This window comes from Chelmon rostratus, chromosome 9, assembly GCF_017976325.1.
Source record: "Chelmon rostratus isolate fCheRos1 chromosome 9, fCheRos1.pri, whole genome shotgun sequence".
In the NCBI taxonomy this organism is placed as follows: domain Eukaryota; kingdom Metazoa; phylum Chordata; class Actinopteri; order Chaetodontiformes; family Chaetodontidae; genus Chelmon; species Chelmon rostratus.
In genome coordinates, this window is record NC_055666.1 from 13630236 (window position 1) to 13654828 (window position 24593).

At 42.8% G+C, this 24593-nt stretch overlaps 4 protein-coding genes across 4 annotated transcripts; 2 read left to right on the plus strand and 2 right to left on the minus strand.

Moving 5' to 3' along the window:
• Nucleotides 1-1531: 1531 nt before the first annotated feature.
• Nucleotides 1532-5519, minus strand: slc25a51b (solute carrier family 25 member 51b). Its single transcript, XM_041943514.1, has 2 exons — nucleotides 5372-5519; nucleotides 1532-3449 (listed from the first exon to the last, which is right to left on the minus strand). Exon 2 carries the CDS (start codon nucleotides 3374-3376, stop codon nucleotides 2441-2443), a length of 936 nt encoding a protein of 311 aa, XP_041799448.1. The 5' UTR covers nucleotides 3377-3449; nucleotides 5372-5519; the 3' UTR covers nucleotides 1532-2440.
• A 262-nt stretch (nucleotides 5520-5781) lies between these two features.
• On the plus strand, nucleotides 5782-13060 carry ints10 (integrator complex subunit 10). The gene is made up of 17 exons (XM_041943513.1): nucleotides 5782-6340; nucleotides 6472-6539; nucleotides 6641-6744; nucleotides 6895-7034; nucleotides 7115-7196; nucleotides 7288-7428; nucleotides 7591-7765; nucleotides 8227-8396; nucleotides 8529-8668; nucleotides 8887-9040; nucleotides 9248-9330; nucleotides 9644-9799; nucleotides 10521-10629; nucleotides 11008-11087; nucleotides 11182-11344; nucleotides 11501-11594; nucleotides 12480-13060. The coding sequence occupies exons 1-17, from the start codon at nucleotides 6212-6214 to the stop codon at nucleotides 12634-12636; spliced, it is 2145 nt and encodes a 714-aa protein (XP_041799447.1). The 5' UTR covers nucleotides 5782-6211; the 3' UTR covers nucleotides 12637-13060.
• On the minus strand, nucleotides 12970-16865 carry tlr1 (toll-like receptor 1). Its single transcript, XM_041943511.1, has 2 exons — nucleotides 16549-16865; nucleotides 12970-15694 (listed from the first exon to the last, which is right to left on the minus strand). Exon 2 carries the CDS (start codon nucleotides 15686-15688, stop codon nucleotides 13280-13282), a length of 2409 nt encoding a protein of 802 aa, XP_041799445.1. The 5' UTR covers nucleotides 15689-15694; nucleotides 16549-16865; the 3' UTR covers nucleotides 12970-13279.
• A 1511-nt stretch (nucleotides 16866-18376) lies between these two features.
• klb (klotho beta) lies at nucleotides 18377-23353 on the plus strand. Its single transcript, XM_041944775.1, has 6 exons — nucleotides 18377-19141; nucleotides 20071-20584; nucleotides 20686-20954; nucleotides 21072-21328; nucleotides 21551-22482; nucleotides 22929-23353. Exons 1-6 carry the CDS (start codon nucleotides 18377-18379, stop codon nucleotides 23351-23353), a joined length of 3162 nt encoding a protein of 1053 aa, XP_041800709.1.
• Nucleotides 23354-24593: the final 1240 nt, after the last annotated feature.

A 24593-nucleotide genomic window follows, 5' to 3' on the forward strand; every position in this document is an offset into this window, starting at 1 on the left:
CCACTCCTATTATTAAAACACACTTTTAAATAATGCATTTGAATGTCAAAATGTAGGATTTCACCTAAAATGAAAGTTTTTTTTAGATTAAAAAAATAAAAAAAATAATAAAATAATTTTCACCTAAAATGAAAGTTAAGAGGACATTTGTGAGAAGAATCAGCAAGAGAGCTGAGAGGCTTTGGAACTACAGCAGCTCAACCCTGCCTGATCTAAAGTCCCCATGTCAGATTGCCCTTAATCTGATCATTATCTGCAGTCTGACTTCTTGACACAGTACTCTAGAAAGTCGCACTCTGCACTGTTGCACATGAAAAAAAAACATGGTCTGACAGTGTCGTACAGAGAGAGGTGCTGAACAAACAGTGTACTTGAGTGTTCGCTTCATCCTTCATTATGATTCAGTGTTAAGTTCGTTCATCTTGACTACAATACCTCACTGTAATGGTGATGCTGTTTGTGTGATTGATTACAGATGGGATTATGGTGCATATTTGGACACGGGCGGGTCAGATAGATGAGACATGTTATTATTCAGTAGTGGCAACAAAGGTCACAAGACACACAGAAACCACTCAGTTTCATAATGTATGGGTGTCTCTATTACATAAGAAAAACATAATTTGTCATATTTTTTGGTGAATTAAGATAAAACAAATGTATCCCCATGAACACCAACATTACAGACTTCTTCAATGTCAACACTTTTAATGGACTGATGTGACATTTCATTTGCTTGTAATTAATAATTTAACATTTTCAGAGTGATTTGGTGACTTGTGCTTCATGGAAAGTGGCAATTATGAACAGCATTATTTAATATAAGCGAGGGTGCCCCACTTCCAATACCAAATCAATACAAAGTCTTATTTTCGAGGAGGAAAAAGAGAAAATCCTGAAAAGAGTCCATGAAAGAGTACACTGTGGACAGGCAAAATAAAAAGAATTGAAGAAATAGACCAAGTGGTCCATTTACATGGCAGCTTGAGCTTTTTGTGCCACTGAACATTACCCTCTGCCCCTGTCTCTCAGCACCATTACTGTTCAGTCTCTTTATGCGTCCAAGCAGCATGCCTTTCCTCTTTGGGCTGTCGGACACAGCGAGAGCTGCTGCGTGGTGACTGCATCTACTCATGCTTGAAATCTGAGCCCATTATGTCAACAGATGTTACAGACAGAGAGGAGCGCAAGCGTGAGGCAAGGAAAGATATGCAAGTGTGAGCAGAGGGGGAGAGATACATGTATAAAACAAGTGATATTAAAGTTTATAAAAAGGAAACAAACATTGAGGAGCATTTAGTATTATAGACAATAAAACAAGAATAATCCCAAAAACTAATGCAGCAATGGTGCATAATCAAATGAATATCAAATGGCCTTTTTCTGAGGCTGCAATGGTTTGGTTAAAAAATTGTATCTTAACCAAAGATCAAGCCGTTTCTGTGGGGTTATTTGTTGCAACAGAAGGTCTAGATTCAATATTATGTTCTCCCTTCTAATAATGTGAATTAAATCATAAATACAGACAACATCTGGGTGTAACTGTAAGTTTTACTCACAAACACATCAATGGGCACTTGTCAAAACTCAAATATCACATACGACCTGCCAGGAGCACTTCGTAAAATAAACCAAAGACAAAGACTTCCAATTTGCAAAGACGAATCATGTGTGAAAGGAGAAACTGTTTAAAATAGCCTGCCTGTGTCTGCCAGACAGTATTTCCAAGAATATGTATGTCAATAATTTTGACAATTTCAATCATTTCTTGAGTATTAGACTTCTGAACTAATTAACATATAAACCAAATAGTTGAAATGGAGCATTAAGAGGAATAAAACAGCCAACATCCTACTTGCCAGTAAATCTTGGGATATTGCGATGATCAAAAGCACAGGTGTTTCAGTTAAGTGGCAGAAAACAGCCTCCAAAGGAAGTGCTCTTGGTCAAACAGACAGACAGATATTGTCAACAAGACAAACCACAACACACGGCACATATGAAGAAAGCTTCTTCTACAAAACAGTTAATTCAGTCAAGTAATCTTTGCTTGAAACTGTGTAAAAATGCGCTGGAGTTCAGTTTGCTTCCCCAAATTTTTGTAGACAGAGCAAACAAGGGCATTTCATTTGGACCCTGGCACATGTTTTGTGTAGGCTAAAGCGTGTGTCCTGTTTTTAATACAAAGACAACAGTAAATAGTAACAATGGCAGGTGGTTTATCTCGCACTGACTGTTGGCCCCTGTCAGAAGTGCATATCTGTCAGTCAAGTGCATGTCTTTCAGTCATGGAAACTGCAGCGTCCCAAAAACAGTGACAGACAGCAAGTGCATCTGCTTTACTTTATGATTTCCTCTCTTCTCAATAAACTAACTCTATCACTCCATACAGGTTTTTCCCTTTACATACTTTCTCTCCCTGTCATCTCCATTCCCCCTCTCACATGATCTTCAGCAGCAGCTCATAGGTGGCATTGATGATCCCCCAGGAGAGGAGTGAACGGTGGTAGTTGAGGTGGGCTCCTCTGAAGAGCATAGCTACACTGCCACCCCTTTCTCTCCACACCGTTAGCAGCACCTCCCTGCAAGGCTGGAAGGCTCCACCAACCTGAGACTGAGCTCGGGATTTTACCACATTTAATGGATAAAACATGATGCCAAGGGCTGCCCCCAACAACCCTCCACACACAAAATCATTAACCAAGTGACCTGCCCGGCTACTGGCTTCTGGGAGCTGCTCCTTGATGGGCCCGCGGAGTCCGAAGAAGAGCACATTGCTTGGGCCATTACGGAGGAGTATGGGCACGAGGCCACGGTAGCACTCCCTGACACCATACTCAGACAGAAGTGTTCGGAAGGTGTGGGCTGTGTTGTTGAAGCGCCCGTGGTGCCGATGGTCTTGTAGGAGAGTCTGCACCCGCTCAAATGGCATCAGGATTGCTTCTGCGGTTCCCGCCAATGCTGCAGCAAAGCTTCGGGTGACTAGCTCCGGTATACCACTGCCAGCGGCCCGGTCTAGTAAGACTATAGAGAAGTCCTCATACAGGCCAAACATGATGGCCACCGTAGTGCTCTTCTGGAGCAGTGGGGGAAGCAGGCCCCGGTAAAGATTCCTCAGCCCATCCCTCTGGAGCTGCCGCACTGCCTCAGTGGCCAACACACCGTGCAGCTGCTGGCGGAACAGCACCTTCTGGATGGGGAAGGTCACCACAATGTTGGTAAAAGCTGCAATGGAGCCGCATACATAGTGCTTCCCATGATGGCCCAGCCTGGCACTCAGAACCCCAGCAGGCAGCATGGAGCGGCCTCCTTTAGTCAGGGCAGCCTGAGGCTGAGGTGTCCTGGCTGACTCAGAGTCCATGGTGCTAACAGCCATGGGAGGCTCAGTGCTCCACAGCCTGTTCCTCCAGTATCACATCAGAACTGCTCTCTTCTGTGAAATATAGACCCTTTAAAAGACAGGAAATATCAGATATTATTTTTAATCTTCATTATATTTTAGAAATTATTTTTATGGCTTTCTTTGGCTTTGTGTGTGTGTGTGTATATATATATTAACATAAACACATTTGTTGTGATCTAAGACTTAGATACAAAGGTATGTACATATAAAAAACTTTTATCAAAGAATGTAGTCACAGTAAATATAAAATAACATTTTTAACATTAATTTTGCTGGGAAATTTCTGGATAGATTATTAAGTAGCAAATACACAAAAAACTAAAGTGTATAAAAATATTGTAGCATAATATTTTTGTATATCTGCCAATATATGTGCTGAATGCTGATATAATGTATTTGTGAAACTATTCTCTATAACATGCAATTTATTGGTTTGGGTCTAGACTGAATTGCCCAAACATGCTCTATGTTGGCTTTAACAGACTGAGCTGTTTAACCTCTGTTACCCACCTTCAACTTTTGCAGCCAGGCTGGCCAAATTGGCCACTGATAAGAGTTATTACATAACTTAACAGCCAATAAGTGCTCGCTTGGGAATGGAGGAGGCAAGCACAACTATAAGTGGCAGAAGACATAAGGCCCATTCATTTAATGCACCTTACAAAGCACCATGTATGCCACATTATCATAAAATGTTCCATTACTTTCAACAAATTTCATAGAAGTACTAAGAGGTTTTTTTTCTTTATGAAGCATTTAAGAAGTTAGTGACACACCCAATTCAATAGAGAGAACAAATCCATTGAAGTGAAAGCAAGGCCCTACCAAAACAAAAATAAAAGGCTAAATATGTTTAGTACATGAAGCAAGTTGTCTAAATATAGACCAAGGAAGAGATAGTGGCAAAGGTGTAAGGTCATTAGAGGTCACAGCGGTAGCACCGTATCGACCAAAATATCACTCCAGAAATCCTTACACACAATTTCAGGTCAGTGTGCCACATGCCTACTGACGTGCGAAAGACTGTTATAGAATTTAAAAGAAACTATAATAAAGTACAGTATTAAAAATGAACAATTGTTGCACTGTTGCAATTTGAATTTCTTACAAGCAACTACACAAAGTTGTTTTACTACCTTTATTAATATACTTTTACAAGCATAATTTTGACATTCAGAGTGACTGACTTATTTCACTTATATAATAATTGCGTGCACTTGACCGTTGATGTTTCTGTACTTTCATTTTGCTGTGTCAATGTTGCTATCTAAATATAGGCAGCAAGTATTCTCTCAATATGGATAACCTTATAAATACATAATAATAAATACGATGTTGATAGTTTTACTAAATCAACGGATTTGAGTAGAGGAAAACAACCCTATTACGTAACGATGATTTTCCAATAGTGAATCTTAAGTGAACTCGCCCTCTATGCACTGCTTCCGTAAAGCTCAGTATGTTGTCGTGTCATGCCTGCCGTCCTGGTATGCTGTCAGTCAGTAGGTTCATGCAGACAAACGGCCTAATCTCAGCTATATGTTGTATTAAAACGTGGACACGAACTAATATTAGTTACTCTATTAATAGCTAGCTAAAAAATCACCAAATCACACACGGGTTAGCATGTTTCGCTCAATAGTTACGCCCAAATGCTAACCAGGTTAGCCAATTTAGCTAGCTCAACAGTGCTAGTGACTGGGCCTCCTTGCGTTTGCTAGTAACAGTCACTCACATGTGTGTTCATGGTAAAGAGACACGAGAGCAGGGTCAGATACAACGTTAATGGCTGCATGCTGCATCAAAATACTTGCCTGTCTAGCAAGCTAAGTGGCTAGCATGTTCAGAGTCAAAACGGACATTGATGATTGGCTGGAGACTTCGTTGACAGGAACTGAATGTCAAGAGGCAAAAGAGCATTTCACAGCTTTGGTCAAGCAACCACCGGGCTCATAAGTTAGTCTTTACCTGCCGTGTACACCAGTCGCTGTCCTGTCCCCGGACAGGTTGAGTGCAGTGATTCGCAGGGTAATTGAGAGGCAACTGTAGGTCGTGTCTGTGTCTGCAGCCCGAGCAGCAGGTGACAGTAGAGACGCATCTCCAGCGCATGCGCACTACTGTAGATTTGCGTGTACATGGATGGGGCTACGACTGATTTCACAGAGCCTCTTTCACATTTGCACTCACAATAAATTGTAATGTACGGTGTGAATAGTTTACAGTTTGCGTTGTTTAATTATCCAAGACTTTTCTTTTCGATGTTGAGTAAAAACATCGCTGAAACAAACATTTTTTTCGAGTTGTTTTCGTAGGACTAAATAATCAGGCAGTGCTTGAATGTTAGTCGTAAAGCAGGATGCTGCGTCACTTTTTACGACCACAGTGTGGCGTCATTACCGTAACGTTAGTAATTGTGTCGGTAAATAAAGGTTCAGCTAGCTTCACTGGTAATGTCAATAACCCCCCTCCACAATTTGTTGTGCTTCATTTTGTTGATATGCATGACTGTTGTCGGTCCGTAAGATATATGAATAATAGAGCTTGGTCTTGTGAACAACTCTAGCTGAGAAAGATGTTAATTAAAAGTCTCATCGCTAACGCTAACTAGCTATATGTTGCTAGCTGCAACATTTTGGACAGAACAGCGCTTTTTGGCTAAACACAAACGTTGGCTACAGCTCGCACTTGATATTTATCTACCGAGACTTGTCGGTGGAAGAGAACCGTATGCATTAAACGAAGTTACAACCTGAACTGCGTGAGGGATCCGTTTGTCTCCTTCTGCACCGAAAGCTCAATTCATACAAAATGTCAGCGCAAAAAGACTGCGAGTTTTTGGTGAAAAGAGCCCGGGAGCTGGTCTCTGATGATCCCTGTGCGGCCAAAGCCTGGCTCATAACTGCCAGAACTCTGTACCCTACAGACTTCAACATACAGGTAACATGAGCCTAACATCAGCCTCTTAGGATTTACATGAATTTCTCCTTATGTATCAGTCAAACATTATCATGTGAATGAAATTTGTGCGCCCTCCACTGTTAAAGTTTGGTTGTTGGCTGTTTTCACAGTATGAAATGTACATCATTGAACGCAACGCAGAGAGGACAGCTTCGGCAGGGAGACTGCTGTATGACATGTGAGTTACAGTGCACAACCTCAATGGTACTGATGTTAATGCTAGGCGCCCTTTGCTTACTCTGAGGTTACACTTTCAATGATTTTTTTTCCATTCTTTAGGTTCATGAACTTTCCAGATCAGCCCATTGTTTGGCGAGAGATCAGTGTCATCACAGCTGCCCTGCGCAGTGACTCTCAGGACAAACATGCACAGTTTCTGCGAGGTGAGAGTAGTTTAACCCCCTTGTTGGAATACACGTCCCATGTGTACACTAGTATACATTACAGCATGTTTTCTGTCAGAAGTGTTAATGTTTGGAACTCAGAATAGTGCTTATTTTTCATTTTTCTGTGTGTGTCTTTGTGTCCCTCAGGGCTTTTTGAGACACTGCCAGGCCGTGTGCAATGTGAGATGCTACTGAAAGCCACGGAGCAGTGTTTCAACACTTTGGAAAAGGCAGAGATGCTGCTTCTCCTTCTCAAGCGCTTTCCAGAGTCTGTGGTGCAACATGGAGTACGTAATGATAACAACCTAGATATGAACCTAGAGATGTGTGTAAAATAGTCACTGGTAACATTTTCCTGTATGTTTAGGTCAATCTTGGAGAAACACTGTTAGAGGCGGAGGCATCAGAGAGTATGGAGACTCCGGTCAACTGCTTCAGAAAACTTTTTGGTGAGGGAGCCATTAAAACTTGTTTTTCATTCAGTTGCAAAAAAACACTCTATGCAATGACTTTCATACTAATTCTTTCTTATTATTTCAGTGTGTGATGTCCTTCCTTTGGTCATAAATAACATGGACATGCGCTTGCCAGCCAGCCTGATGCAGAAGTACATGCTGAAAGCAGCTGAATTCTACATCGGCTATGTTACCCGTGGACCCTCACCTGATGTACAAATGCAGGGTAAAGCTGCACTGTGTTGATGCTGTTCTTTCCTTTCACTTTGACCCAGTGTGATCACTTTAAACCTCAAGACCTCCTGTACCACATTAAGTCTATCTCCATTTTTTTTCCACTCACTGCCTGTCTGACTTTTTTTTCTGTTTCTGTTGTTGTTTGTGTCAGGCTCTCAAGAAGGTGGGGCTCTGAAGTCACCGAGTGTGTCCCGTGGCTCCCAGCGTTATGTGATTGACGGCCTGTCAGAAAAGTCATCAGTGGTAGCAGAACCTTGGGAGAGGCTGTTGGATATCCTCGCTGTGGTTGGAGCACGCTGCGAGTGGCAGGGAGACAAGGGACAGAGGTAGCCTGTCTGCTTGTCAATCAGCCAGTTCTGTTTTTCACAGTTGTTTTGTATTCAGGTGACTCTGGTAATATGTAATCATTTATTAGGTGCACCCAATAGTGTTTATATAGCTGTCATTGATATAAATAGATGAAAACATTTTGCTGTCAGCTCATATAAGAGACAGAGAAGCCCCATTAGAGTCAGAATAGATCATAATGAAATATAGTTGCAAGGCAGTGCATATGTTTTCAGTACAATACACACAAAAACACTAAAAAAACACTAATATCAATTAAAGAAACAGAAACTGGACAATGCTGGTCTGAAAATGAGAGGCATACGTAAAGAAATGGTTTAGACCACTTACATTCCTTGCAGGTACACTTACATATGTGTAGCTAAGATCATTTTAAGGTGACTATAAATGTGTTTTAAATTGCAGTGTTTTTTTGTTGTGTCTTTAACTTATGCTGTAGGAGTTATGTGGACATGCTGCAGAGAGTGAAGGAACTGTGTCGCTACCTGCCCGGTCTGGAAGGAGACACAAGGTCCCGTTGCTGTAGTCAAGTGGTCATCTGTGCTGCACTCGTCCTCTTCCGCAGTGCCTTCCTCTATGTCTCAGCTGTGCAGCCTGCACTGTTCCAGGGTCAGCCTCTGTCTTTTCAAGCACACTGTGGTTCCCTGTTTATTCATTTCACTCTAGTTCTTCACAATATGTGTCTCTACCATCTTTTCAGTGAATGGTTGAATGATCAATTGATGTGTTCATGTCTGGCAGGCGTGAATGCGTTGAGTTCCGGGCCGTGGATCCTTGTAGAGGATTTGAGCTCGGTGTATAATGATGTGGAGGTGGAAAGAGGAGCAGTGAAACATGCACATAAGAAACGCAAACTGGCAGACGGTAGAGAGAAGACAATGGTGAGGACAACTGAGAAATCATCTACATGTTTCTGCCTGATTTTTGCGAGAGCTGAGAAAGACTGACATAACACTTTTAGCGTGCAAGGTTGTTGTATGTGGGTTTTTTTTTAAACAGGTTTTAGAATGTAGTGTGAGTGAGACTGAGAGAGTTAGAGTGTAGTGTGTTTCTGTTTTATCTCCTTTTTTTTGGTTACTATGTACGTGTGTAATTGCAGAGCTCAGACGATGAGGAAGGGTTGGGAAAAGGTCGAGGTCGACACATTTTAGTGAACAAGACTGATATGCCCAGCTGGTCAGAGACTCTGGACAGCTTCCGCACAGCGAGGGAAAGCTGGGACCTTCTTCACTCCCACGATGGCCTGGAAACTGGTAAACAGCTCCTCTCTTTATTTGTGTTTCTGTTTTAACCACCCAGACAGGGTCCAGGCACATATCATAAATTAACAGCCGCAGTCTATTTTTATGACTTAAAAAAAAAAAAAAAAAATCTCGATACAACTTCTCAAAAAGTTCTCTTTAAGGAAAGACTGAGCACAAAAGTGTTAATCATTTGAATTGAACATTACATTTGAACAGAGTTCAAGAAGATCTGTGCCGCTTGGAAGACAGACAGCTGGCTTTGGTTCAGAATATTCCTCACCGACATGATCATATACCAGGCAAGAACATGTTTTCATTTCCTGTTTATGACCTGCTGCCATTTTATCTGTGTGGTCTTTATTATATTGTTTTACGCTGGATTAAATTAAACTTCATCAACCCCTGTGAGGAAGTGCAGTAATTGGAAGAGCAGCAAAGAACAGTACATGCATACAATACTTATATGTATCTTACCTTTTACAGTATATAAAGTATATGGCAAATCAGGTTATGAAACATAGATATTTATAAATGTTAAAATATATTTTCATGTACGTCATATGTTGTCTGTGACTGTATGCTGAGTATGTGTGCGGGTCTGTGTGTCTCCAGGGACAGTACCGTAAGGCCCTCTCCAGCCTGCACCAGATGGCTGCAGTGCAGCAGCCTCAGCCTGGACAGCAGAGCCCCTCAGGTCAGGCCAGTGTGGAGCACCACAGGGCCCTCATACAGCAGGCCTCCTGCCACTACGCACTGGGAGAGTTCAGGGTACACAAACACACACTCACACATGCATGTGCAACCACTCTTGTATATAAGGCTGGAAGGTGTCAGGAGAGATGCATAAACAAACACAGGCTGTGTGCATCCAGTTTCATATTCTAAAACACACCTGGCTTAACATGTATTTTGCTAAGCAGAAATTGCTGTCCCGTTTGCATCACATTGGCATTTCTGATTTACAGTTTCTGTTATTCAATAGATAGATAATCTTGTCTGTACTGATGTCTCAATTGCAAGGAGGCTGTTTTACTTTCAACTGGCCTGCAGGTGGCACTGTAATTAAGGTAAATTTTAGAGGCACACACCTGCAGCAGTTCAAATTTCAGAGATTTGATTTCGGACATTTATCATAACATCATTTTGACCCTGAAATTATATTCATTATTTTAACCATTCTGCCTGACTGATGTGTTATCACTTTGTCTCAAAGCTTCTATGTTTATACCAGATGTTGACCATGCGTAGCTTTGTTATGTAGTGTTTTTTGACATGCATGTCTAAATTGTCTGTAAACTTAAGTATGGTCTCGGTGACCATAATTTTCACAAAAGGGTTTAGTTTAGCAAAAAGACCCGTAACACCCAGACAACATGTGTTTACCACGAGATTTAAAAGAACAAATGCAGATGACTTATTTATAATAACATTTTAAGCCTTTCCCTGTTTGCACATGTGATGTATATATTAAACTGTATCTGTTAATCAGATGGCCTGTGAGAAGCTGCTTGATGTCGTCAGTGGGCTCGTGCCCCCAAACCAAGAACCAACAAAGGCCCCAGAGGATCAGGGTAGAGTCAAGATCAAAACCAGGAAAGGTAAAATGAAAGCCAGCTTTTTTAAAACAAAGTTCACTCACTGATTCTGACCTATGAACAGCTTTTAACTTGTTATGTAAAATTAAAATCGAATATACATTTTGTGTTGAGCACAAAAGGGTTTCATATGTTTGGCAAAAATGTACATGTATGTACATGTACATACATACAATGTGTATGTATGTGGACTGATTGTTGTCACCAGTGACAACCACAAGTTCCCCTTGCAGCAGTTTACACATTCATGAGAAAGAACTGACTTTGTTGACACTACTGATTCACACATCCTATGAATGACATGAATTATCGTGTGAAAGAGAAATGCATATCTGTGATTGTCAGAACAATATACAGTGATTTCATTTTTGTCATATATAGGCAATGACCTGAGATTGCTGCCCTGCACCAGTAAAGCTATTTTACCCTTCTGTCTCCAGCTGATGCTGGCCTGCTTCAAGGTACTTTAACTCGTTAATTCTGTTAAAATGTATGAGATTTAGATACTAAATCTTGTATAACCCACTTTCTCTATTTCTCATTTGGTCCTTTCAGCTCCGTGCTTTCACAGACAGCCGTGACGACCTATCCCTTGGTCATGTGGTGGTGCTCCTGCAGCATGACTGGCCACAGGGCGAGATGCTGTTTTTAAAGGCAGTAGATAAGATCTGTCAGCAAGGCAGTTTCCAGTATGAGAATTTCTTCAACTATGTCACCAGTATCCTTTTTTTGTAACCACACACACAACCACAATAGAGCTTGACAAGAGTGGATCGACAAACATAGTATATGGATTAGTTGCTTTTGTGGTTACGTTGTTTGTGTTCTCTTGTCTTGTTCGTGTTAGTTTCCATAAGCTCAGGATTTTTGTTAGACATTGACATGCTGGAGGAGTTTGCATACCTGCGCACTCCAGAGGGAGGAAGGATTCAACTGGAGCTGCTGCCCAATCAGGGAATGCTGATCAAGTAAGCCCCTCACATTCAGAAACTCTTCAGCTGGCATCGTGACTCTGCACACTCCCGTTCTGTTGCTGTTTTCAAAGAGAACAGTGCTATTGAATGATGATCTAAGTAGACATGGCCTGTGGGGAAATTGTACTTTGAACTGAAAATGCTGTTAATGGAGCGGGCATTAGAAAGAGAAGGGGTTTGTGGTTAAAATAAAGCTTCTATCAAACTCCTTCATTCTTTGCTGTAGAAGTTAAGCCACTTGAATGCGCCCTCACTGACCGAGAGTTGTTGAATGTTGCTGTCCCTTAGGAACCCTAGTCCCGCCCTGGGGGTGGAGTTAAATACCCTTCTGCTACAAGGGGTGCAGACGATGGACAGGTACCCCAGGCCCCTCCTCCCATAGTCCCATCCCTCCCCCACACCAGTCACCCTTCCTTCATTCCCAACTTCAAGGCTTGTCATCCCCCCAGTTTTGATTTGGGCCTGACATTTTACATCCAGAGCTAGTCGTTCTTTGATTTCCTGTTGGCCTTTGTTTTTTTTTTTTGAGCCATTGCTCATCTTTCTGTGGTCATCACCGTTGTTGTTGTTATTTGAGGATGATGTTAGTCTTGTTGTGCAGTCAATTTAGTTTTTTTGCCTTTTCATAACACTTGATCTCATTTCATTCGTGGACACGTTTTATGTGGTTTTTATTTATAGTGATGATGATGATTTTATTGTGGAATCTTGACTGTCTGCTTTCTATTTGTCAGGAATAAGTAATGTGCTACTTGCATGCTATTGTCTTTTACTGCATAGATCTGTGGCTCTGCATTTGAGACAGATCATCTCATAATAATACATTTCTGAGCATATGTATGTTTGTGTTCATTGTTTTCTCTCCTTGTATTTTTTTAGACATCACACAGTGACTCGTGGAATCACCAAAGGAGTGAAGGAGGATTTCCGTCTGGCCATGGAGAGGCAGGTGTCACGCTGTGGAGAGAACCTGTTTAGTGTGCTTCACCGTTTCTGCATCAACGAGAAAGTCATCATCATCCAGTCTCTTCCATGACACCCGGCCTGTGACCTTTGAACCTTTTCGTAGTTGATAATTCAGGCACAGCTTCAATTTAATGCAGCTGGACTGACTTTATGATACAGGACAATTTCTGTCTCTCTTATCTTTATCACTGAACTCTTAAAAAAAGAAGTATCCTTGCCTTAAAAGTTGGAGAGAATGCTGTTTTTGTTTTTAGTTTGGCTCATACAATTTTCATGTTATGTGTGTGGTTTCTGTCGTTACTGGTGTTAACCACATGTACTTGACCACATTTGAAGTGGTTTAATCATGAATTGTGACATTTTGTAGGAGTCATTTCTGACAAAAGAATTAAGTACATTTTTGATATTCTTCAGTGAAGTTTATTGTTTTTGTCAAAACTTGACCAAATTGTTAGTTTATATACATGTTTCCATTAAATGTGCTTTAAAGATCATTACAACATGTTTTTATATGATTTATTACAACAGCATTCAGTTCATCTTCAGCTCATAGTATAGGATTAAAAATTAGACACTGTAGCTCAAAAAAAATCTTACTGTGTTAAAGAAAGAACACTGGAAAATGTACAAACTGTCTTCTCTCTTGCAGACTCTCCCTTCTGTCCCATTCACATTTCCTCTTCCCACTTCCTTTTCAAGTCGGGCTTCCACAGTCACCACTCTAGTTCTGTGACTGGTGCATTTGGCAGGTCCGCCTGTAGGGCAGCCCTGAGGTTAGCCCAGAACAGCCTGTGCTTGGCCCTGTCCTGAGGCCACTCCAAGTATGTGTGCCGGCTCATCATGGACTTAAGCTGGTAGTACTTGGATGGGATCAGGTATTGAGGGAGAGGCTCGAGCAGCACCAGCACAACGCTGTCCGAGCCGTGGGCAAGGCGTTGGTGGCTGGCGAAGTACAGCTCATAATGGCACCACTCGCTCTTGACGAAGTGAGCGGAGAGCACAAACACGGAGCGTCGGCTTTTCTCCACACAGTTGATGATATTTTCCACAATCGTCTTTCCCGGCACAAAGTTTTTCTCATGGTGGCAGATTCTGAGCCCTCCTGTGGGGGCTTCAAGGTTGGGGAGGAGAGAATTGTGCACCCAGTCTGCGTCATGCTGGCTGTAAGACACAAAAGCATGAAACTCAACACCCACCAGATCTTCAGGTCGAACTTGTCGCGTTCTGGCACGATGTTTGGCTCTCGTCCACTGCCAGATCATCGCCATATACCAGGGAGCATCCAAACGATGGCACAGGGTCAGAACTGCAATAATCAACACCACTGCTGGGCACAAGATGGTGGCAGCTAGAAGGCCAATATTACAGGAGACCTGTGGGATCCAGATGTTGTTCAAGGTGGAGCCTCTAATGGCCTCTGGGTATGTGCAACTATAGCCAAATGGCCATTGCAGCAATTCTATTCCCGTGTGACCTTTCTTCCTTTCAGACTTGATTCCAAGACTTATGAAATTCCTCAGAGCGCAGGTGCAGGTGAAGGGGTTGTAACTGACATCTAGGGTTTTCAGTTTGGGACAGCTTTCAAGCTTGTTCACAGATGGGGCATGGAGGGAATTTGACTTGAGCAGGAGTTCATTCAGTATGGGGAAACCGTTGCATACTGGCAGGTCCCGCAGCCTGTTGGAGTTTAGATTCAGAGATGAAAGGTTTTCCAGATTCAAGATGGATGATGGTACTACAGTCACCTGGTTGTTCTGGAGGTCCAGTGTCTCTGTTCCTTTTGGTAGACATGTAAAAACCGACTCTGTCAGACCATTAAAAGACAGAGTCATATTTTTGATGTTTGGTGGCCAGACACATTCTTCCAGACCGTCATAAACCAGGGCGTTGAGGCTGAGGTCCAGATGTTGCAGGGACTTCATGTTTTGTGTGCGTTTGCTCAGCAACTGAAGGCTCTTCAGATTGTTGCGTACCAGAGTCAATTTCCTCATGTTACCCAGAGTCTCACATTCAAGGGTTTGTTGACCCTCCATTCTAGAGAAGATGGAGTCAGATAGAGAACAAAAGGAGAAGTCCACCTGTAGGATAGGACTCTGCGACTGTGGGCATGTCATGTGTATGATTGGAGTCTCAACGATTGCTAAACTCTCCACTGGCAAGTTTATAAAGAAGTTGTATACAGCCTCCTGTGAGAAGAGGAAAGACTTCACTACTGCTCTTCTGGCTGTAAACGACTTGAGTTTAGATGTTGCAGCCACAGCTGTGTCCTCTCTTGGCAATTTGTGGATTGCCACATCAGTGGTGGTCAGATGAGCAATAGACGTATGCAGAATCACATTCACATATTGAGTCAAGTCAGGCCAGTCAATTGAGATGTTGGTGAGATAAAGATGAGATGTGTTGATTTTTGCTTCCTCGCTCAACTGCTTACTGAGGTTTTTGTAGCCTTCTATCAAATTGAGCAGCTCCAGTTTATCAAAGTGTGACAGAGCATCAGCAAACAGATCGTGGTCCATTACTTGATTCCTAGTGAAGGCTACCCGAAGCCTTTGAGCACGAACATCCTTCAGACTGCCTGCTTCATAGCCCAGTTCATCCTCCAGGGAAAGGGTCAGTGTATGTAATTTCACTTTAGCAATACTCTTGAAATCATCCATAGAGATGTTTTTTGCTCCAAGTGCTAATCTCTCCAGTTTTACCAGGGAGCTGAACTCCCTCCCTAGTGTCATTGTGAGAAAGTTGTTGCAGGTCAAATTCAGTACCCGAAGGTTCTCTGTGTGGCGCAGGTACCGCTGACCCGACAGGTTCTTCAGCCTGTTGTGTGACAGGTCTAGATCCTCCAGGGCTGGCGTGTCAACGAACGTCTCTGGGTGAATCTCCTCCAAACTGTTCCATGAAATGTTGAGGATCCTCAGGGCAGTGGCGTTTCTGAAGTCGCCTTGGTGAAGCTGCTGTATGTGGTTGCATGAAAGGTCTAAAAACACCACCTTCTGTGACAGGTCTCTCGGGACAGAGGAGAGGTTTTGGGATGAGCGGTTGACGATGCTGTCAGGAGACGAAGCACTCAGCTGGAGCCTTGCCAACACGGCTGCCGCCCAGAGGGCAGCACTCGCAGCCCTCATCGTTTGCTTGGATAAAAGAAAGGAAATAAACATCTATGTCATTATTGATATGTACACTCAGTTGCCAGTTTATTAGGTACAGCTAGCTAATACTCATGCAGTCTAATCATGCAGCAAATACTCTCTTCATCGAGGTCATAATTTGTTGTTGAAACTGGTTTAGAGAGGTGTTGATTCAACCTCATGATCATTTTGAAGGCTGTAGTTTGTGGTGCAATCAAACTGCATTGCAATAAACAGAGAGGTGTGTCTGTTATTTAGCCCACCTTCATTGATATGAGTAGGGTGAACAAAATAGTCTAAAACAGTTAAAAAAAAAAAAAAAAAAAACTAAAGCATTCTAACTGGCTTGAAGGTAGAATATATTGCAGGACTGTTTCATTAGACTGAATTAGCTATAGCTGGGTGCACCTGATAAACTGGTAACTGTGTATTTCGTCCTTGTTTGATCTGCAGTGTCCTCTGCTTGGACATAACAAAAACTATTTTGTTTGACCATGTATTTCCTTTGGTCAGTTGTAAGGTTAGAGTAACATGCATCCACATGTTCCGCAACAAATTTAAATACCGATATTCATTTCTTTCAAGCACACTCAGAAGTCACATTTCAAATACTCAAGTGAGCAAATGCATTAAAGTTTAATGCAAAGTTTCAGCCATGTTTTTAAAGCACTGTTAAGTGGTTTTCTTGGCTCTTCATTGCTTCCACCTGTTTGTGTTGGCTTGTGTGACAGTGACAATCTGAACAGACCACGGCAAAAAATAATTTGAAATAGTTTAAATAAAACCCTGAATGAACGAAGTAAGCTCCAATTCAAATTCAAACCACTGTACAGTACATAGACAAAGGGTGTACTAACCTGTGCTCCAGTGGGTTTTTCAGAGAAGCATCGCAGCTTAATTTGTTGTTGATGTGTTGCAGTCCATCGTATTTGAATACTTTGGAAGTAGACAGGCTCAATAATTAGCTAAAGTTACTGTGCTCAGTCTTTGAGTCTGTGAAAATATCTCACTCACAGAGGTTCAAAATTACTTCAGCGGTGAAAAAAACATGCAAAAAGACAAGAGACAATAATCCTAACAATCCATCCGTCGTGTCAAACAATCTTTAGACATCAGGGTCTGCATCCGTTATTCTAATTAGTTCTTTTTGTAATGCAGCATCTGCTGATGTTACGGTAAAAATGATCCAGAGAGGAAATGGATATGGAAATGAAAGCAACTAAGATGCTGTTTTTTTTTCTCATGTACATCCTCTTTTCACTTCCCTTTTATTTACTGCCAGCTTCTCACTGAAGGAAACTCCTACATTTGTTATGCTTCTTGATAAGATACTTATTGCATAAAATGATTTCAACATGTTGGGAGAGAGAAGCATCTACTCGGCTATTCTGACTTAAATCTGTTAAGATTTGAATGACTGGCAGTTGTTTTCCGGCTCTTATTAGGCGGACTGTGTTTAAAAAATGTCGATCCTCTTTTCAAAATCTCATAAAAGACACTCGGTTTGTTTCATTAACACAAAGAACCAAGGGCGTCTCTTTCTGTGGTATCAAAGCTACCACACTGATGTCAGTTTGGGTGGTAGATGACCATTTCCTTCTTTTATTAACTTAACTCCCATTACTGCCTTGAGGCAGAGTGTATCCTCGGCAGTTACGCTCTTTAATCTCAAAGGCTGCAGACACTGCCTTTAATGAAGGAGGGTGAGAAAAGGCGCTTTAACCTGTTTTATTATGATTGGGAGGTTTAATCAAATATAGTCACACAAACACATGCACACACACACACTGCCCAGCAATGTTTTTACTGCTGTTTCCTTGGGTCAATGACTGTTACTCGTAAGGCAAGTTGAACTAAATTGAATAAGGTCATATGAGCTGGTGTCACTGTTCTCACCTGGCGTGCTTTGATTTAATTTTGAAAGATCACTTGAGGTACCTGGCAGCTTCTGGCCACGAGAGATCAGAGAACAGCCTGTTTTTTTCAGTTTCAGGCTGCGCTACGTTGTATTGTCTTTCCTTCTTTGTCAATGAATGTCCTCAATATGTGTTGAACACGTGAATTAATGCTGGAAAAATGAGATCCATTTACTCAAATGTAAAATGTGTTTTTCAGCTCAGACTTAATTTGAATTTTTAAACATATGCTTGGTTGGAAACAGACCACAGTGTGAATTACTTGTTGGTCATGGAGCTAAGATCAGAGTACAAGCTAATTATTGACACAAGAATGTTCGTGTGTGTGTGTGTGTCCTCACAAGAAAAGCTCTTTCTTATCCTCTTACGTGTTGTCGTCTCTTTTAAAGTTTTTGTTTTTCATATATGTATCTGAGAGATAATGGAAAGTTGTTGGAATTACAGGCGAAAGTTATTCTCCAGAAAATAAGGTATAGTAGCACGTGTGGATTTGAGTCAACCTTTGTATGCGTGAACATTTTGTGGTAGGGAGGGGCTGAGCGGGAACACAAGTAGGCTACACTGAGGGAGAGATAGGGAAGACCGACCAGGTTGTCAGATGGACGATGCAGCACCTCGGCTCTTTGGCTGGGATCGCTCTTTTTCGTCCTGCACTATCATGGATCTCTTGTTTGTCAGAAGAGGATTTATGATATGGAACAGAGCGACTGCTCTGATTGACACCAGCTATCCCCTACAAGTGGATTTATGAAACAAGGTAGACTTCATTATGCTGAAACATCCTACATCTCCCACTCATCAGTGCCTCTTACTCTCCCTCTTGTTGTTGGTGTGTGGTTGGAACAAGGCAGCCTGTTCTCTCGGGGAGGGCAGGAAGATTTGGCAGCAGCCCAAGCCGGACCCCATCATCCAAGACCAGTCTTTCCTTCACGACAACTTCCCTTCAGGATTCCTTTGGGGTTCAGGGACGTCTGCTTTCCAGACAGAGGGAGCCTGGGATCAGGAGGGGAAAGGCCCTTCTATCTGGGACCATTTCACCCACTCCACTGTTAGTGTTAATGTGGCAACCGAGAATGCTGATGTGGCCAGTGACAGCTACGCTCGCTGGGAAGAAGATGTGGAGGCGCTGGAGTATCTTGGTGTAAGATCATACTCTTTCTCTCTCTCCTGGCCCAGACTCTTCCCTGATGGCAATGCCAGAGGTCAGCCCAACGTGGCTGCTGTGGAGCATTACAGCCGTCTCATCGAGAGGCTTCTGGAAAAGAAAATTGAGCCCGTTGTCACGCTCCATCACTGGGATCTGCCACAGGTCCTACAGGAGCAATATGGAGGCTGGAAAAATGACACACTGGTAGGACTGTTTCAGGAGTATGCTGCGTTTTGTTTCCACACATTTGGGAGCCGTGTTAGGTACTGGCTCACTATGCGTGATCCATACCTGGTGGCTGTACAGGGGTATGGGACAGGTGTGCACGCTCCTGGAGAAACAGGGGGTCCTGCTGGCTCTCTCATTGTGGCCCACAACATGATCAGGGTAAGTCAGACAGGGTCAGTTGATTAATGGGAACCTGCCTGGGCTGTAAATGACAGTACATGGAGACTTTCTCCGATAGAACAGACTGTAAACTTTGAACTTCTGCAGCTGTATCAGTTTATGATGGTCATTGTATGTTTGCATCCTTCAAATGATTTTGAGGTCACAAGACAGTGACGCAAACACAGACAGCACCAGTGCTCAGATATTTTGTTGGAATCAAGTTAAATCAATCAAATCTGTGAAGTTTAATTTATTGCACTGTATCATGTAATTGGTGCAGCTGAGTGAAACACCATAATACTCACTAACTGACACTTTTATGATCAGTAAACAGGACACTTTAAGAGACACTGAGATCAAAGTCCACCACATCAGCACATTTGTGCTGGAGAGAAACACTGTATGACAGGAAGTCATGGAGATATGCCCCATTAATTATCCCTCACGGTTGCGTAGTCTAGCACAGATGGTGTGTGTACACTGCGCAGATAACATTAGCAAATAGCAATTCTCTGGTGCCTTATAGATTGTTGCACGATTGCCCTTTACTCCTGCTAAGGAGGTTATGTCTTCCCATGTGTTTGTTCCTTATATATCAGTTAGTTAGCAGAATATCTCATGCACAAACTGAGGCAGAGGAACAAATTATTATTTTCTTATCAACTACCGCATTTACATACTTAAATGAATACAATCTATTACATGATTGTCTTTCATTCTGCCATTTAATGCAGATCTAACAAATAGCAACTAGCAAATTCAGAAAGTTGTGCAGCTGTGGTGGGGATATGCTTTCTGTGAATGCTTAATTCAATGGAATTCAGCCATCATTCATTTTATTATTCACACCTATGTTTTCCTGCTGTGACATTCTTCTGTGACTGCAGTGCAGTGTATCATACTATTGTGTCTGCTGTGATTTTCAGGCACACGCCAAAGCATGGCACTCCTACAACAGCCACTTCCGTGCAACTCAGAAGGGTAAAGTATCCATTGTTTTGGGATCCCACTGGGTTGAGCCTCAGAGAGGCAAAGCCACGGCTGCTAACGTTGAGCTTTGCCAGGAGTCAATAGAGGCTGTCCTTGGCTGGTTTGCCAACCCCATCTTTGGTGATGGGGACTACCCAGCCTCTTTAAAGACCAAGCATGGGGCCCTCTTGCCCACATTCTCCCCTGAGGAGAAGCTCTGGATACAGAAAACAGCTGACTTTTTCGCTCTGTCCTTCGGGCCTAACAACTTTCGATTGGGCCACGGCCTGGTCCAGAATGGGCAGACTGTGACCCCAGACCTCAGGCGCCTACTGGGCTGGATAAAGCTGGAGTATGGGGACCCGTGGGTGCTGGTGGCTGAGGGAAGTTGGTTTTCTGAAGCCAGTGTGGGAAAGGAGGACACAGTGGCCATTTACCTGATGAAGAAGTTTATCAACCAGGTCCTGCAAGGTACAGAAGATGTGGAAAGAGCAACGAAATGAGATGTAGACAATGTAATGAAGTCAGAAAGAAAATATTACCACTTTTTATATCTGTGTTTTCTTCTACAGCTATCAAATTTGATGGTGTGCAGGTATTTGGCTACTCCGCCTGGTCACTGGTGGACGGATTTGAGTGGAATAATGGCTTCAGTGTTAGGCGAGGCCTTTTCTACATCGACTTCAGCCAAGCAAACCGGACCAGGACCCCCAAGACCACTGCTCAGTACTACAGGCGTGTTGTTGCTGACAATGGTTTCCCTCATAGTAAAACCTCCAGAGAGCTCAACGGCCGTTTCCCCTGTGAATTTCACTGGGGTATTGCTGACTCCACATTGCAGGTAAGAAGAGAGAGAATCTGAGAAGACGAGAGAGTGATTTTACAGCAATAAGTCCCAAATTAATGGCCATATTCACCCTAATATTTCTATTATTTTATATCTTCCTTGTTTTTGTAGGTCCACTTCTATCCCTTCTCACCACAGTTTACTGACACCCATTTGTACAGCTGGAACCTGACAGGAGACGGATCATTGCATCCAGTCCCAGGGGTGACGATGCCAACCAGACGAGCCCAGTGCACTGACTACTTGGCCATTCGAGGTCATCTTCGCCTGTTTACGTCCACTGGGGCATCTCACTATCGCTTTGCCCTAAACTGGTCTCTGATTTTACCCCAGGGAGACCTCTCTCATGTGAACACAGAAGCTCTGAGGTAGAAATGCACAAACACACAAACATGGACTGTCACTATTTCAGTCTTCCTAAATCTAGCCCAGTTCGAATCAATGCGGTTCTATTCAAAAGCACACAATAACATAATCTGTACCATAGATTTTAGCCAGATTCAGATACATTTTAAGATATCGGACTCAGTCTTTCTTTGTAATTACGCACATTAACTCTTGATTCTATATTCTGTGATAACATATAATAGGTACTACCGTTGTGTCCTGACCGAGCTCAAGAAGCTGGACCTGGAGGCTGTTGCTATTCTCTACTACCCCACACACAGAGCTCCAAATCTGGGCTTGCCTGGGCCACTGCATGCGGCTGGTGGTTGGCTCAACCACAGCACAGTGGAGGCCTTTCAGGAATATGCAGCTCTGTGCTACCAGCAGCTGGGGAACTGGGTCCCATACTGGATCACCATCAATGAGCCAAACAGACTGGTAGATGTTTACTCCAGTGGGAAAGAGATGCATCAGGCGGCTCATAACCTTCTTCTGGCCCACGCGAAAGCCTGGAGGCTGTATGAGAGGGAATACTCTGGTCAGTGGAGAGCATTGGTATCACTCGCATTACACGCCGACTGGGCAGAACCTGCAAACCCCTTCCTGGATTCGCATACAGCAGCAGCAGAGAGATTCCTTTTGTTTGAACTTGGTCGTTTCTTAGACCCATTGCTGGGGACTAGATATGAGGAGAAGCATCACAAAGGGGACTACCCGCAAGAAATGAAGGCATACCTGGAGGAGAGAGCTCGAGTAATGGGCCTGCCGGGATCCCCTCTTCCTACCTTTACTGAGACTGAAAGAGAAGAGCTGAGAGGGACATTGAGTTTTATCGCACTGAACCATTTTACCAGCCGTTTGGTCTCTCCATATGCCCACACACAGGCCATTTTTCAGCAGAAAGAACCCCCTGATCACGGCTGTCTGACCCTTTCTGATCCCACCTGGCCCACCTCCAGTCTGGGCCAGGCACTTGTACCCTGGGGCCTGCGGAAGATCCTGAACTGGGTGAGCCAGAGATATGGAAGGGCTCTGCCTATCATCATCACAGCCAATGGGGTTGATGACCAGGCTCCTGTGGAGGACAAACTCAGGCAACACTTTCTCAGGAGTTACCTGCAGGAGGCCTTCAAAGGTAGGACATGCATTATTATATCCTTCATCTATCTGTCTTCCAATATGTAATGTTCTTATTCAATCCAGTGTTTAGTGTGATAATTTTTCAGTTGGAACAACATGCAGTGTTCAGGGTGCTGAGAAAGACGCCATATTGCTTCCTCCTATAAAACCTGGACTTAATGAGAAACCATGAAGATCATAAAAAGAGAGAGGAGGGGAGGGAAAAACAGTAAAGAGACACTGTTGATCACTGCTGTGTTCATACTTTGCCCTTTATGGCCCTTAGCTCACCTGTATTTGCACACAGGTGTTCTTTTCTGATATGGGTTAACCATCAGGCATGTATTTTTAACATTTGATTGCTTTTTTTTAATGGTAAAATACAGTATGTCTTAATGTTGTTCCAGATGGAGGAGGAGTGATTCTGATCTCACACTTTTTCTTTATTCTATTTCTTTCAAGCTCACAAATTAGATGGAGTGAACTTGCAGGGCTTCTACGTGTGGAGGCTGCAAGATCGGCATGTCCCCCAGTTTGGCCTCTTCACCTCAGCCCACCACAAATCCAAAGCCAAAGCCTCCCTCGCCGTCTACAGAGAGATCATCACTCGTGGCGGCTTCCCTGAGGACAACACCACGCAGACCTGCAGGCTCCGTGAACTGCAGGAACCTTGCTCTGTATGTGCATGGATGTTAAAGAACAAAGCGATGCTGGTCTTCGGAGGTTGCCTCGTAATAACAGCTGTTATGTTGGCAGCGCTTATCATCTTTGTCATCATCACCAAGAGAAAGCAAACAAGGGGCAGGGGGAGGCGGGTGAACAGGATGAACAGGAGGAGAAGAAAAGAGGGTGTCCCTGTATGCTCGTGCCCACCTGTTAAGTGCTAACTGTGGAGACATTGGCACCATAACGTTGCAGGCAAACAGTGTACGACAGAGAGGAGCAATGATCTTTGTTGTGTGGTCTAATAATGCTTGTATTTGTGCTTGTGACAAATTTGTAATCGGTTTACCAACAATTACTGTGAGTGAGTGAGTGTCTCCATCCATTTTACTGTAATAAAAGCTTATTTAGATGGAGTGTAGATGGGAAGAAGATTTGTAAAAGCTATTTTGTGTCTTGTGTTTACACAGTAGCAACAGATTTACTGAATGACTTGCCAAATTTTGGCTCATGTTCTTTTACAACAGATGATAAAGGATGATGTGGACTCTATGGTTTGCTATAAAGGAGAATAAATGCTTAATCTAATTGCTCACCTTACCTTTGACCTCCATTATGTAGAATATATCAATGCCATGATTCTAGTGGTGTAAAAAAAGTCAGTAAGTGATGATCATATTGTATAGATCAGACTTTAATATGATCTACAACTGGTTTAGCTCAGCGTCCTCATTTTTCAGAGGCTGGACCTCCATGTCTCCATGGGACGATGATGCCCCCTAGTGTCACAGTATGCAGCCCTGCCAGAACAAAGTGAAACACGAACGCCTTTTGTTTAATAATGGGAAAAATGCCAGAAAGTACCATGTACTTTGGTGTGTTAGTGTCCAGCAATGTTTGTGATTATGGGCCACTGAGGTGACATTTCAGAGGCTGACATGATTGTCACTAGAGGCTCAGCCTACATTACAGTACAAGCATGTTAAACATCTGGATGACTGCTTCTCCATCACTTTCAATCAATTGTTTATATCTAAATTGTTCTTCTGAAGTGCTTCTCTGAGGATTTTCTGGTCACTGACAAGCAAATAATCACTCCTTGTGTTTTCAAAAACATATAACCCCTGATTTCCACCTTTGATTTGTGTATATGAGACAGACACACTGGTTTAACTGGGACAATCAGATGATAAAGAGCTGCTTGTTTATTTTAAAACTTAGAGCGCAATGGAAAGCAACTGACTCTTCATGTTCACAAGACTGCATGTGATGGCCTACATACTTCAGACTTCAAAACTGCTTACCAGAAGTGTTGCCTAACTTCACTGTAGAGCCTTTTTTGACTGAAATCAAGTGATCACATGGTGATGACCAAATGTAATCTGCTAGTCATTGTGTGAAACCCTGTTTACTGTTTAGGTTTGCTCCGAGATCACTTTTATTTTGTATTAAAAGCTGATCTAA